Raw genomic sequence first — 15,584 nt, 5'->3', positions numbered from 1 at the left:
TTTTTCTTTCAATTTGAAAAATAAACAGCAATAATAATGATTGGGGAAAAAAACAAAAATCCGACAAAAAACAAATTATATCCAATGCGTGCGCTTGTTAAAATTGCTAAAAGGTCCTTTTCTATAGAAATCCGAAAACGATCATCCAAAGCAAAACTGTGTTAACGGTTTCCATTTTGAAAAAAGTCTTTCATTGTGAGAGTTCATAGAGAGTTCATTCATCGAACCACACTCGTTTCGACGTGTATACCAACCGTTGGTGTGACAGAGACAACCATCTAGCGCTCCTTACATTCAATGGTGTGCTTCACATTTATATGGCAGTTGTATTCGTTCGACTGCGTCACACGTACGACGATGCTCAATCAGCAGCAGTAAAATTTCATTTTTCGTTAAATTTCAATCAATTGTTGGTCTTTTCTTTGCATAATTTCCATCTGAAAACAGTGCTTTTGAAAATCAAAATGAAGAATAAGTTGAGTGCAACGTGAACAGTGTGATTTTTGGTAGTCGAAGAAACTGTGTTTTGTTCTGTACAAAAGCGATAGGCCCCTCATCACTAGTCTATGCAAGAGAGACTGTGTGTGTAGAAAATAGACGGTGCGAGAAAGAAAAAGAAGAAGTGGCCACAACAAAACCAGCCACAACACAGATCTACTCAATAGCATTGACAGTTGAATTTAACCTGTATTTTTTGTTTGATAAGGAAATATGCGCATTTGTTGAGTAGAAAACAGCCATCATTTCCAATTTTATCAATAAAACGACGCAAATTACGAATTTAATTGAAATGTAAGTAAAACAGCTACAAGGATATTGGGTGTTGTAATATTAAGTGATGGTTCTATTGCGTAGTGCAGCGTATGAGTAGCAATGGTACACACATTGTGTGCTATTGTATGCTATATGTGTTCAGCTAACAAATGTCAACAATCGACTACTGATATGTGTTTGTATGGTTTCAATTTCTTCAATGAGTCTTCGGCGAAACTGGGCTAATTAATGGGTTGCTATATGCAAACAAAAACATTATTCAAATAGATAATTGTGCCAAAAATGTGCGGGGAAAGAGGTCATATTGAAATGATATTGTTCAAAACCTAACCTTACTTACTTTTGTGTGATATCAATAGAAAGAGCAATTGAAAGAACATAATCGTGTGTGGTATTTGACTTTGGCACATTGATCGGTGAACGGTTTTCTGAAGAAAAAACGGAAACGATCAGAATAACTGGAAATAATGTGTAAAATAGTCAAAATCGTTGAGAGATTAACGTCTGGCTACATTCAACGTTTCTCCCAACAGACGTAACAGTAAAACAATGGCAATGCAACAAATGTTTGCGCTGCATTCGATTCGCATGGAATTCGTGTGTGCAAACCGATAAATGCAACGGTCGTATATTTATAAACTCAGATAAGCATTCAATGGTGGCTATGAATAAATGCTTTTATTGTGGGTTTTTGTGACGTGATTATAATGGGATGCAACGTAATAAAATCCAATAAAGTCGATTTGCATTTAAACCGAATAAATTGAACGAAAGAATTTCCACCCATTCCCATTTTATACTACAATGAGTTGAAGAGAATATCGGCCGAAAGCAACAACATGAAAATTAATGCATTTCAAATTGAGCGTGTGTGTATGATGAGCTCATATATGCGCGTGTATGTGTGCGTTTGTGCTTTTGCCGTCGGGCAAAATATGAGTTTATCGTTATTAGTGCACTTTTGAACATTGTTCAGTTTCTTATCGCTTAATTGCTTGCTTTGATTGTACATTGTACAACTCGCAATCATCGGGTGGTAATGATGCACAACACTGCGCTGAGAGAGCAGTCGAACACGACCTAACTGATAGTACAAACTTTATAGTTGTGAACAAATCGAAACGAGTTAGTTCATTATCTGCTTATCACGATTTTCTTCTAATGGTCTTTGTACACATTATCTCTGACTAATGTCCATGCTTCTAATCTCCAGCCAATGCTTCTTGGTATTATGTTATATCATTGTTTGACAAACTGTCACATATGGGCGCAAGTGTGTTTGTCTCCGTGTAAATTGGAATATAATCGCACCACTCATACGGCTGCCAAAGCCAAACCATATGTGACTGTTGGCTCATATGCCCACACATATGAGTGTGTCTCGCTTTTTCTCTTTCTCCTTTTCGTTCAGTACTTTTGAGCATTTCATCAAATATTGTCACTTTTCAAATCAGTTGCTTTTCTCCAGTCTCGATCCACACTTCAAACGGTTCACTGATTTGTATTTTTTTTCCCTCTGTGATCTGAGTGCGCCTTACATTTCTTGTTATTCAAGACTGATTGATTTTGGTTTTTCATTTAATTTATGCTTACTTGATCTGACAACGACACATCAGTTCAGTTATCTTTTTCACGATAATTGTAAGTTTTATTTTTGTAATTTCTTCAAACATTGTACCGACCATTGGGTAAAATCTTATCAAAATGTGTGATAATCATCGCGAGTATTCATTTGATAAGCCATTTGCAACAATTATTTCATTTTACAATAAACGATGGAATCCGTGTTGAAATATCGTGAGCTAAGTAAATGTATGGAGTTGTGCAAAATGAGTTCACCGTATACATTCATACCGACAAATTAACGAAAAGTTTACCTTTGTAAAGCTTCATTCCGTACAATGCCCATATGAAGATCGCCCACATTTTTGTAATCAAAAAGAATAAGAGTAGAAATTTATTTGCCAAATTTTACTGTGAAATCATACGAACAGATACGTTTAGTGTTTAAAAGTGTGTGAGAGCTTTGTTCAATGGATGTGATTTTGAGGCTTACGATAATGTTAACCCACAGAAAAGGAACTGCCTCTATGCCGGCAGTGGTTACTTTTAGATTAAACATTTATTGGTGTTTAGTACTTTTTAGATTGCATTGTGGTTTCAAAGTGTTAATTACGACAATGAACTTCATAACCAACATTGGGGTCATATCCTGTGCAAACCGAAAAATTATTATCAAATAATTCTAAAATGTATAATATACATATACATTGTATATGCATGAACATTGAATATTCATTTTAAAAAAATGATCGTATTAATAAAATTTTGCTTATTTGCTTCTTTCTGTTTTATTTTCAGATTCGACCAGAAAAAAACCACAACGTACACATTTTGTTTGACAAACAAACGACAGAAACAGAATAATTAACAAAAGCTGTCCAACGAAATGTATAGTCCAGACTACGAGAAACGCGTTTTGAAATATTGTAGTCCGGTCGCTCGAAATTTATTCAATAGACAAGAGTCCGAAGAAAGTGCATCATTCGATCGATTCATACCGTGCAGGTAAAGAAAACCCGACGACTTAATTAGTCACAAAATATTCAAATTACATGTGCTACTGGAACTGTTCATTCACACCGTGTTTGATAGGCTTGGATTTATGTTTCTTTTTTCTGGGGGAAAATGTGCGTGTATTTCTACGTCAACAAAGAGAGGAACAAAAGAAATATGCTTCAAATTGACAAATGTTTCGATTTTATCAGTTTTTTTGGATCTAGTTGCCAAACATCCGGAGAGTATTTCGAAATGTAGCTGGTTCTACATGACATACCGGGATTGTGTCACTAAATGAAATATAAACTCTTGTTTATTCAATTAATAAGCGAATATTTTTTAGTTGGAAGAGAAAAAAATAAATCATGAGTTTGCATGTTCTTGATCGATCAAACAGACACAAATGCACGTGCTAGCAATGGCATGTGTCATTGTCCCCCGATCAATTTCACTCAAACGCTTCAACATTCCTCAAATTCGTGTGCGATGAAAATTTCCTAGAACTTTTATGAAATCGACAAATGTGTCTCGATCACTCGAACAGCACCGACATATTTTTGCTTTGACTGCTCGTCAACCCGTATCCAAACATTTCCAGTTCATGTTTCGCTTATTGTGCACATTCATCATTCCCTATGCTTTTATTCTCACCTTATTGAATTTATAATCGATTGGAATTTTGCAATCGGTATGTTTTTACAAGTTGAGTGAAAAATTGTTTCGTCTGAATTTCAGGGCAAATAACAATTGGCAAACAAATTATGCATCGATAACGAAAACAAATGAAAATTCGTCACAAACAACGAAGAAGCAACGCGATTGCGGCGAAACAGCTCGTGATAGTTTAGCCTATTCATGTTTGTTGAAAAATGAATTGCTGGGCAATGGCATCGAAGACGTTAAAACGGTAGCTGACGATCGCAACGAAAATGTGTCTTGCAGTGCAAAACGTGGACTCTTCAAATATCAATCGCCAACCAAACAGGTAAGTTTATCATTTTATAAAAAAAATGAATACACATCTTTTTTTTCAAATTTCGATTGACGTTTTTCGAAACCCGTGATATGAAATGGATGCGTTTATTGACTTATATGATAGTCGAAGTCGCATATCGGCTATGTATTCACGTTTATATAGCAGATATTTTCAAAAGTAAATGTTGCTGTATTCATCAAAATTTATTGTTCAATTGAAGTACTTGCGCATTTCGGAAATTCAAACCAATAAAATTTGTTCGATTCGTTGAAAAAGTGTAAAACATGACAAAAAACATATAAAAAAAACTCTCAATCACTTTTAAGCCACGATTTTATTACTTTCTTCTCCACCTTCCATTCTATCAACTGTTCAATCGAAACCAACGGAGCTTACGAAAGGCCGCTTTAATATGCCCATGTGTATCGTCAAAGAAGTAGATTCGTGGCCATCTTATTTGATTCTAATATTTATCGCTTTCATATTAATTTATGCAAATGCCTTATGTAAATATAAAACACACATTTTCTTCTTCTTCTTCTGTCACAGCCTATTTGGGCCTCCTCTAGTTTGGTTTTGTGCTTTGGAAATAAAGCAGCCGAACGATATGTAGGCATTTTAAAATTGAAACAGGCATTCTGTATACAACGCAATCATTTCATTAAGTCAGGCTTGAAAATTCACTGAAGTGAGAAAGAAACACAGAAGTACAAGTGAATTCAATGGAAATTTATGAACCGCTTCGATAAATTGCTCGGCACATTCAGTTGTTGGGACTCAACTGACTTAGTTTATATGCGTAAATCGCTGTGCGCAGTTAAATTGTTGGTAGTTCACTGAAAAGATCACCAACTTTCATTCACCCGAAGAATTTTAAGGTGCGATCATCATCAATCAAAACTCATGAATGAATTGGTTTCCCATACCATTCATAGAATAGCAACAAGTCAATAACTTATTTTACCTTATCTGGCCACTGCGAGTGGTAGCTAGTTACCGCCACTTTTAAGATTCATCGAACCCAAAATCATTTTAACCTTCGCGCATATCGATTTTATGAGTTTTTTTTCGTCTTTTTGTTTTACCAAAATACTCAACTCACGACATGTGTATTATAGAAAAGGTGCGAATTTCTCTAAATCTTTGGTATGAGTTCATTTTCGGTTGTTGTTGTTTTTTGTCTTCCCGTGTGCAAATGAATTGAATTTGATTTATTGGTCTATGGGCAAGATTTTATGGTTTGCTATAAAAGTCGATTGATCTTTTGGGAAAAGGAAGCGTCAATGATTTATAAATGAGCGAATCACTGCACAAAGCTTTAGCATTAAATTGGTTTCGTTAATTGAATTGTCCAATTAGCGTCAGGTAGAAATGTAAAGTGCACGATTTTGCGTGCTTAAATTCGCATTCGTGGTGAATAATAATCAATTGTGCGCGAAATGCCAAATTAAAAACAAAGAGATAAAAAAAACATACATAAAACCTATTTTCCATTTGAAGCTCGAAAATAATTTCTTAATTAAGTTCGTGCGGAATTTCGGTAGCCAATGCTAAATATGTACACTCGTACATTTATTATTCTTTCGTGCGTTTGGCCAAAATGATACCTTTATATATGCAAAGATTTTCGGGCACATAGTAACACATACTGATTGTGTGACCTGAGCATTTATGCTGGCGCACAACAAAGTATGGGCATTGCAATTTGAAATTGTAAAACATGTAAATGGAACCGAACTGAAAACGATCAGTGAACAATGGCCGTACTTTTATGGATGTATGAATGGATCGGTAGACCATCAAGATAATGCAAATTGAATGACAATGAAACCGGAAACGCATGTCGTGCTCAAAGGTAAATGCATTCCACGAAAAACAAAAACTATTCGTTTTATCGCAATGTCCGGTCTTAGCAAGTAAACACACATTCAGGTTTGTGATTCAAGTTACCTAAAGTCATTCACAATGTTTCGTCACCGCAAACCAAAAACGATTTTGTGTTGATTTGGATGTGCAGCGAGCCGTTTTGTGTTCTTCGGACAGAGATTGTCATCTTCTGAGAATAGATTGGCTTACAAATGTAGATATCTGCATAAATCCGTTTATTTCTGTTTGTTTTTATCGAAGCGGTTCGATCAAGCAAAGCCAACATATCGAAAAAGATACGAAAACGGCCACTGACAAATGGATTTCCTAAAGCGTTCACCCCAATAAACCAATTTAGTCCAAAAGTGCGTGAACGCATTCGCTCAATCTGCTTATCTATTGGAATGTCTTCGCGAAAAAAAGCTGTTATTAACATTTGGCGATTTGAATGCAAATTGCTGATAAATAGGTAATAAGATTTTCACAAGAAAGTCTCCATTTAATGCGTGTGTGCGACTGTGCATGCGTGTGTGTGCTTATGCTTTGCTTTTGTGCTGTAGTGTGCGTTGATTTGATCATATTTCTAAATAACACAAAGCGAACTCAATCTGAACGAGACAGAGACGAAATGAAAATGTGCGTTTCGCACTTATAACAGTTTCAGTTTTTGCACGCACAAAAAATACCACCAAGTTTTATTTAGATTAGAGTTTGTGGATTAGCCACAAAACCGTACGATACATTGGCGATGTACCGTTTTGCATACACAATGAGGTTGACAAAAATTTTGTTGATAAAAAACCCATAAACATTAGTTTTTATTGTTATGGACAGTCATGATGAAAACGAGCCTAATGCTAAAGTTTTTTTTTTGCAAAAAGTTCCTTCGTCTCTCTTACGTGCTGTTTGCTGTGCAAATACACGGCCCATAGTTCACATCGGAGAAAGTAACCTAACAGTTGATATTTGTCGTTATGTAGAAGAAAAATATGTAAAAAAAACATTTCTTTGAGACATCGGCATGACCTACAAATCAAAATCGACACTCCGTCTCTCTATGCGATCGGCTTGGTTGTGTCACAAACTAATAAAAAATTGTTCAGGCGGCAAACGTTTCATGATGTTTCAGCATGAGAACCAGTGGAAATATTCTTGGATGCAAGGCGAGAGGTTAACTCGTAAAATTGCTTATCGTCCGTACCATGTGCAAAGTGCACTCCAAATTCGAACAAACATATTTCATTAACTGTTCTCTGAAATGAGAATTGTATGGTGGACTCAAACCGACAGAACGTCCTTCAGTCACATTTTTTGTCGATTTATTTTAATTTGATAACGCCCAAAAATATATATTTTAGTAAAAATGATAGCAACAAATGCAAAATTTTCGTCATGCGCAAGCATTCCGCGAAAACTGTAGCATTGCTTGTGTACAACTTATCAACAAAGGTTTATAGCATTTTTATGTTTTTGTTGACATTTCGTCATCGTTGATAAGCAGCGTTAGTATTTGCGACGAGCTGTGAAATTATTTTCTCCCCAATCTATCAATTACTGTTGACCACATCGTTCTAGCGCCATAAAAATAAGCAGTTTTGCGCATGATGCATAGCATTTTCCCAACGTACTGTGATTATCAATTCCGAAGGAACAAAAAAAAATCTGAAATCGTTGGTATCAACTTTTTAAATTGGACAATTGTGTACGCAAATAGAGCGTGGTATGCGTGGCTTATTCAGCCAGCTATTTCGCTTTGAATGTGTCGATTTCCTAGACGTCAGATTAACTTTGATATAGTCATCGGGCTGATTCACACGATTTTATCCCAAAAGCTAGTTGCCAAGTTATTTGTGTTTAACCTCTACGACTAGATTCCATCGGACACAGCGATCGTGCAAGTTTGCGTAGTTTGAACGATGTTTAAAAATAAATTTATACCGATTAATAATTCCCAAGCCATAAATAAAGAATTTTATCATATTAAAGCTTTCATTTTCTAAACGAACAAACGAGGTTAAAGGCAAGAAGAATGTGATAGTCTTTCGAAAATTACTTAATAAATTTGCATTTTATCGATGTTCTAACGCTTCCTCAGGTTACCGCGATGTGAGTGGTCATATAAGCATAACTTCATCTCAAAACAACTTCTGTTCTTAACCCTCTAATGCACTAATTTTACCTAGGGCTGGGAGTACTGGTACTTGCTTGATTTTTGGCCATAAATAATTAAAAAAATATTCATAATCCTGGATTCATCATGGTTAAGTCAGAAAATGCGATTGACATATATCATAGAACAATCAAATCCATTGTTTTAAAGTGTCAAAAATGTGTCTAATTTCGAGTTCGAATAATTTATTTTGTCAAATTTTTGTTTTTGCACACATTTTTGTTTATAACTTTACAATCACACTACATAGACAAATATTGCCAAAGACAAAAATGAAGAGAGAACATTGACGAATAAAAACTTTTGAAGCACTTCTTTTTGAAGCAATGTGATCCGATGTACGGCTTACGTTCTACAGGCGTTCAAATGTTGCCCGTCTTGAGGCGGTTGTATGCATTAGAGGGTTAAGAACAAAACGATATCTAGTTAATGGGGTTTTTGCATTTCGACTATCTTTTTAATATAACCACCTCCACCACGAGCGGCTTAAAATAAAAAAAAGAGAAAAAAATCTCGAATGCCACAAAATTACGTAATTTGATTGATAATCTTATCGATTATTTTCTCATTTTCTGTTTTTTTTTCTTCAATACAGGACTACAACGAGCAATGCCCCTATTCACTGTCACCCGTTAGTGCGAAAAGCCAGAAATTGTTGCGATCGCCACGGAAAGCAACACGGAAAATATCACGGATACCATTTAAAGTGCTCGACGCGCCCGAACTACAAGATGATTTCTATTTGAATTTGGTGGATTGGTCGGCACAAAATGTACTTGCCGTCGGATTAGGTAGCTGTGTTTACTTATGGAGTGCTTGTACGAGTCAAGTAAGTGTACATGAATTTCATAGCGAACGAACAAACGAACAAACAAACGAACAAACAAACGACGAACATAATGCCAACACTGCATTCATTTTCGATTCTTGTCTAATTTTCTATTTGTACCTGGCGAATGATAAATTATGAGAAAAAATATGCCTTTTTGTTGATTTATCATCACTTTCTTATCAACGATACCATCGGTCAATATGTCAAAATGTAACGAGGTTATCATAATTGCTCAAGTGCTCAATGCACATGTCGCCGCACACCAAAACTGGGACAACATTTTTTGCATTACTTCGAAAATCTTACAAATTAAACGGAAATGACTGTAGTTGATGATAAAATTTCCGCGATCATATGTATTCTAAATATAGAAAAGTAAACAAGCCTTTTTTTCACTTCTATTTATAGGTGACTCGATTATGTGATTTGAGCACAGATGGGAACTCGGTGACGTCAGTGTCGTGGAATGAACGCGGGAACCAAGTTGCGGTTGGAACCCATCATGGCTACGTCACCGTTTGGGACGTAGCTGCGAATAAACAGGTTGGTCCAACATTTCAAATGGTCAAATTTTTGCATGAAGCAAAATGTCGAACAGAAACTAAACAAGCAACTAGGCATATTCACGGTCGTCAAAATATGCTGTTTGGATTGTGCTAATCAAATTAGCCTCCTGCGATCTTTGGAAACTTCACTACCGTTTGATGCGGTCAATATTTACGTTTACAATTATCCAAAGTTGGCGACAATGCCACAAACAACTAAATGTCGGTCTGACAATAGCCCTGAATAATTTCCATGTAACAAAACGTGCCAATTTTACTTTTACATTTTGACTCATTTTGCTTCATCTAATTACACAACAATTGCTTTCGAAACCAAATATTTGTTTCAACTTTTCAAATAAACATTTTTTGTTCGATGTTCAAAACGCCGAAGTTGAATTCTTTACGTACACAAAATGCAATTTTCATACTATGAAACAGATAAATCAATAATTTTGCATTATCTTTTCATCAAATTGCAGATAAATAAGCTGACAGGACATTCGGCTCGGGTGGGCGCCTTAGCATATAATGGTGATATTTTGTCGAGCGGGTCTCGGGATCGACTGATCATGCAACGTGACACTCGTGCACCAGCCTTAGTGTCTGAGCGGCGGTTAACCGGACATCGCCAAGAAGTGTGTGGTTTGAAATGGTCACCGGACAATCAATACCTCGCATCGGGTGGCAACGACAATAAGCTGTACGTTTGGAATTTGCACTCACTGAATCCAGTACAATCGTATTCAGAACATATGGCTGCAGTGAAAGCAATCGCCTGGTCGCCCCACCACCACGGACTATTAGCTAGCGGCGGCGGTACGGCCGATCGATGTATTAGGTTTTGGAATACGCTGACAGCGCAGCCGCTGCAAAGCGTCGACACAGGATCGCAAGTTTGCAACTTAGCTTGGTCCAAACATTCTTCGGAATTGGTTTCAACGCACGGCTATTCGCAAAATCAGATTCTCGTGTGGAAATACCCATCATTGACTCAAGTGGCCAAACTGACCGGTCATTCATACAGGGTTCTCTACTTAGCTTTGAGTCCCGACGGTGAAGCTATTGTAACAGGAGCCGGTGATGAGACTCTTCGGTTTTGGAATGTGTTCAGCAAAGCGCGTAGCCAAAAAGAGAACAAAAGTGTTTTGAATTTGTTTTCAAATATTCGATAAACGACTTTTCGTTCCATTCGCATAGAAGTATACAGTTTTCGTGTGTATGAGCTTTATTTAATATAGAATCGAATCGAATCGAGTTGTTCACCTATCTTCTTTTTCTCTCTCCCTCTTTCGAAATGAGCCTATCATTTCGAAAGAAATCAGAACTGAATGTACAACATTGCGTACATTGATGTTGGAGCTAAACTAGTCGTTTATCAACTAATTTTTTTTTCATGCCACATTGCTGCTTATAGCACATTTGTGCTGTCTGCGGAGTTTACAAACAGCAGCACAATGAAGCTAACGCGCCATTCCATTTGAGTTTAACAAAATGCATTTTTATTTAAAAAACGACATGAATCATTTGCCTCTCATCATTATTAATTTACGCCCTATAGTTTTAATGCTAGGCTTCATTGAAACAGATATTTTTCATGCGATTTTTGGGTTTCATTTCACGAGTTAGATCTCAATCGATATTTCCAACCTTGTTCTCATGCAATCAACGTCAATTTTATTTTGATTGGATCTGAATGACGTGGATAATTTAAACATTCTATAAACGAAATGAAAGAAAAAAAACACACCAATATAAATAACTCATGAAAATGATAATTCAGACGCTCTACAGATGTAATGCATCTCAAATGAAGTCGATAGATATTTGAATTAACCCCTTTATCCACTTGATTTGAGATCAATGTGAAGTGTGGACCCATTGAGACAATATATAGTACGAACGTAAATTTTAAGGAATTTCGAATGTAGATTGTAGAATAGATTTTGTGCAATTTCCGTGCTTTCCACCATACACTGAGAAAACTAACCAATTTCACTGAAATTATATGATAGGAAATAAAAATGTTCACCTAAAACCAGAGAATGTCTACACATAGATTTATTCAAATAAATTAAAAATATCAAAAAAAATTATCGGTTGTTGTAACGCTTCTGCAGTACAAAGTTCATATTCCTTTCTGGGTGCCAAGTCAATTTTGCTGAATTCGTCTGGGATCAGCCTCAAATTTGACTTGGCAAGGAATATGAATTTTGTACTGCAAATGCGTTAAAACATCGTAACGCATGAAAAATATCGATAAATTTTATTGATTTTTTTAATTTATTTGAATAAATCTATGTGCAGATATTCTCTGCCTAAAACTTAAGATTTTGCTTGGATTGTTCGATATACTAATATAAATAGACACACTTTATTCAACAAAACAAACCAAAGTAGTTTCGTTGAATGCGATCACGAAAGATATCGATAAGCAAGTCGACCTGCCCATTAGGTGCGACAGTTGTTGCGTTAGGTCTTAATTACCTATTACGACCTGGTAGTTTTGATCGTATTTAAGTCTTAAACCAAAGGTTTTCTACAGAAATTAGTTTGTCGCGACCGTATCGATGTGCGATAAAATCTTTCCGAATGAAATTCGAACGTTTGCTTTTGCTTTTTTTTTAAATGACTACATTTGGACAGGCTTTATTGCACTCTGTATCGGTGCGATTGACTACATTTAAATAGATCAAATATTGTTTATTTATTATTCTTCTTCACCAAGATTCTCAAATGCTAACAATTTTCTCTATTGTTTGTTATTCAACATCACTTCTCCGTGTTCAAATGATATAACATTAGAGTTTTCCATAGAATCCAAGCGAAATTTTATCATCCGAACATTATTATGATTCGGTAGCTAGTTAACGAATTGTATGAGATAGATTTTGATCGTATTTATAACGAATGATTTTGATTGTATTTAAAACGAAGTGAAGAAAAAAAATAATTGAGAAATAAATAAACGTGTAAATTTGAAATCGATGAGAACTACTTTATATTTTATATAGGATTAAGATTAGATAAAAATCATTTAAGGAAATTTAATTTCAACTTTAGAACCGGAATGGAAACAGGTGAAGGTAAGTAGTTGAGTTAGGAGAGAAGCCAAGAGATCGACATAAAAAAACTCAGCCGGTTTTTCAAATAAGAATAAATTTAATTTAAACTGAGAAATGGGAGAACATGAAAATTCATTAGAGCTAATAGTAGTAAATAACTTAGGTATATAAAAAAAACTGCTTACGTCTAAAGAAAAAAAACCTTTGAACAACAATTCAAATACAATTTAGCCGTTTTGCAATGTAGCAATTTGCGTTCGTGAAGAAGCAATTGTGAATTGAGCATGGTGTACATGGTTTTGCTTATTTAATGCGGTAAAATGCTATGGGTCATCACAGGATAAGAGATAATGGGCTGCGTTGCATTTGCAGACATCGCGAGCGGCTGTGATGTGTTCATTGTGATTCCCATCGAGGGAGCTGCGAACGAACCAAAACACCAAATTAACATTTGTTTGAAGCATGTGTGAATATCGCATGAAAATTACCCGTGGCAAGAGTGATTTGTGGTGTGCCCAAAATCTGTCCCGCTTGCTGTGTACTGAGATTGAGATTTTGTGTACTGGCCAAGGCCAACTGTTGGCCTTGAGATGTGTTTGCTGCTATTGCTATAGGCGCACTACTAGCTATGATTTGGGTTTGTGGTTGCGCTATGCTAGCTATGCTGACAATCGGCGTTGCCTGAACTTGAACGGGCGCTATTGAAACTGCGTTCAAAACCTGTTTGAACAAAACACACAAAATTATCGCATCAATTAAAAATATTCCATGCGCTGCCGCACACGAAAAAAACGTATCATAATTAATTACCGGAGCTGATTGTTGTGACGCAGTGGTCAATGTGACAGGATTCACAATTGTATTTGTACAGCTGCATTGTGTTTGTCTTCTCAGCTGCTCGTTTTGTTGCAATAAATACGAATTTGTGGCACGTAGCTCTTGTAACCGCTCTTCATTGATCTCGACGCGTCTCCGCAGTAAATTGTGTTCTTCATACAAACGATATATGTTTATCACATCTTCGGCAATGACAACTGAGGCAACAGCAGGAGCAGATACAGTCTGAGCGGTTGTTGAAGGTGCGTTCACAGCTTGGCCAACGTTTTGCTCTATAAAACGACACTGATGCGCATTTTCATTACTCTGAGTATTGTACGGTGATGCCGACACAGTCGGTGACCGTACGTGTTGGTCTTCCATGTGTGGCCGTTTTGGTGGTATATGCGACTCAAGATTGCTATCGCCCATGCCAAATGATCGTCGCCGCGATACCAGTGACATCGATCCGTTCTGTGCGAATATTGGTGCTGGTTGGTTCGACGGCTGAGGCATATTTTCACGATTGTGATAGTAGTTTAGATGTGGTAGTGGCGGAGGGGGTGGTTGCGATGGTGGTGCTATATGATGTTCTGGTTGATTCATATTTGTGGCCGCTGGTCGCTCTGTTGGCATTGGAAATACTCCGTAAACTCGGTAATGCTCTTCATCTTCAATGGACCGATGAATAAATCTGAAATATCACACAAAGTACTCATTAAACTGTTGATTCCATGAATAATATAAAAGCTGCGCTTGGGTTGATTTTTTTTTGCACAATTTTATTCACACTACAAACCTACAATTCGCCCGAAAGCACCCATTGTTTTGATAATCGTGGCAGAAAATCACCTGATCAGCATTCATTACATGGGGGTACTGAAAAATGAATGTTCAATATCATAAGCATCACCCTCCGAACAGACCATATGTTTTTGTTTGTACTTACTCGACAAAATCTTCGACGGCAGATTCCCTTTTTGAAATCGTAGCAAACAGTTTTTTGCCGCTTTCCATTGGCATCGGATTGCATCGTGTGATTGTTGTCATTTTTCCTATCCATATTAATTCTCGAATTATCTGTTGCCTCATTAGACATGTCGACAGAATTGTTTTGCTGACATGTGCCAGGTGACTTATCGCGTTTCATTCTTCCATTATTTTCTGCAAACAAACTCCTAACAGACTTTTCCGCTCCAAAGCATTTCTCATCATCTTTCACTGCATAATCAATGTTTAGTTTCCGACCTGACTCCACGACACATTCTGTACTCATCATCATCATCATGTTCACCAAATATAATGCTTATGACAAATAAAAATCTTTTTCTATTTCACGCGCACACAAACACACGCTCTCTCTATCTCTTCCCCTCTCTTTCTTTGTCTTAAAAATTTCAATTTTCAGAAACTAAAATCGTAGAAAAATATTGCTTAAACTAGGTGTTGTGCCACAAATATTTCGACTAACTTGATTTTGCACCGATTGAAACTAAAGAAAAAAAATGGAGGAAAAAAGTCACTTTGTTTTAATTGTTTTGAAAATCATAGAAGAAATCGCATTAATATTCACTCACTAGTTTGATTTCATTGATGTTTTCTGTCAAAAGGAAGCACAAGACGAAGAAAAAAATCGGAAATGTCAAAGCCATATGTCGACAGCTGTGCGTAGGCTTTTGAAATAAAGGATGTGTTTTTTGAGTTGAATTTTGAGGGAAATGAATTGTTTCAACTTAATAAATGGTGAATGACAATAATGCAAATTGAAAATACATTTATACCACCAAAAAAAATTGTTTTTTCAAAATGATAGAAAATATTTTTCTTTAATCTTTTTTGGCACCAGAATGAGATACAGATGGCGCTTTTATATCGCCTCTGAGCAGACGCAATGTTAGCAACACGAGAACAGACTACGTTTGTGTCAGTCGCTTTCATTACTGCAAATTTGTTTACTTCTGCATAAAAAACAGAACTTACG

At 36.3% G+C, this 15,584-nt stretch overlaps 2 protein-coding genes across 4 annotated transcripts; one reads left to right on the top strand and one right to left on the bottom strand.

Annotated features, from left to right (window-relative positions):
* The first annotated feature begins 230 nt into the window (after positions 1–230).
* LOC129568414 (fizzy-related protein homolog) lies at positions 231–12,710 on the top strand. 3 transcript variants are annotated; one of them, XM_055446240.1, is made up of 6 exons: positions 231–792; positions 3,136–3,342; positions 4,069–4,318; positions 8,941–9,174; positions 9,586–9,720; positions 10,205–12,710. In XM_055446240.1, exons 2-6 carry the CDS (start codon positions 3,224–3,226, stop codon positions 10,895–10,897), a joined length of 1,431 nt encoding a protein of 476 aa, XP_055302215.1. In that variant the 5' UTR covers positions 231–792; positions 3,136–3,223; the 3' UTR covers positions 10,898–12,710. The 3 variants fall into 3 exon arrangements, with proteins under 3 accessions (XP_055302215.1, XP_055302214.1, XP_055302213.1); XM_055446239.1 differs by lacking the exon at positions 231–792 and adding an exon at positions 854–3,026; XM_055446238.1 differs by lacking the exon at positions 231–792 and adding an exon at positions 2,241–2,415.
* A 154-nt stretch (positions 12,711–12,864) lies between these two features.
* LOC129568415 (zinc finger CCCH domain-containing protein 10-like) lies at positions 12,865–15,322 on the bottom strand. Its single transcript, XM_055446241.1, has 6 exons — positions 15,181–15,322; positions 14,553–15,095; positions 14,403–14,482; positions 13,598–14,297; positions 13,276–13,507; positions 12,865–13,207 (listed from the first exon to the last, which is right to left on the bottom strand). The coding sequence occupies exons 2-6, from the start codon at positions 14,889–14,891 to the stop codon at positions 13,095–13,097; spliced, it is 1,464 nt and encodes a 487-aa protein (XP_055302216.1). The 5' UTR covers positions 14,892–15,095; positions 15,181–15,322; the 3' UTR covers positions 12,865–13,094.
* Between the last annotated feature and the right edge of the window lie 262 nt (positions 15,323–15,584).

The sequence above is a fragment of the Sitodiplosis mosellana genome, unplaced genomic scaffold, assembly GCF_009176505.1.
Source record: "Sitodiplosis mosellana isolate CC-2019 unplaced genomic scaffold, AAFC_SMos_1.0 Smas_scaffold_18, whole genome shotgun sequence".
Classification (NCBI taxonomy): Eukaryota; Metazoa; Arthropoda; class Insecta; order Diptera; family Cecidomyiidae; genus Sitodiplosis; species Sitodiplosis mosellana.
Note: the sequence above shows the minus strand (reverse complement) of the source record. Positions and strands in the feature narration are given on the sequence as shown.

What these genes read in the sequence shown, in the direction of transcription:
- LOC129568414 (XM_055446240.1), top strand. Translation starts at nt 3,224, where the DNA reads ATGTATAGTCCAGACTACGAGAAACGCGTTTTGAAATATTGTAGTCCG. An exon ending in GATCGATTCATACCGTGCAG is followed by an intron (nt 3,343 to 4,068) that starts GTAAAGAAAACC and finishes TCTGAATTTCAG; the next exon opens with GGCAAATAACAATTGGCAAA. An exon ending in ATCAATCGCCAACCAAACAG is followed by an intron (nt 4,319 to 8,940) that starts GTAAGTTTATCA and finishes TCTTCAATACAG; the next exon opens with GACTACAACGAGCAATGCCC.
- LOC129568415 (XM_055446241.1), bottom strand. Translation starts at nt 14,891, where the DNA reads ATGATGATGATGATGAGTACAGAATGTGTCGTGGAGTCAGGTCGGAAA. An exon ending in TGCTTTCGGGCGAATTGTAG is followed by an intron (nt 14,298 to 14,402) that starts GTTTGTAGTGTG and finishes GTGATATTTCAG; the next exon opens with ATTTATTCATCGGTCCATTG. An exon ending in ACAAATCACTCTTGCCACGG is followed by an intron (nt 13,208 to 13,275) that starts GTAATTTTCATG and finishes GTTCGTTCGCAG; the next exon opens with CTCCCTCGATGGGAATCACA.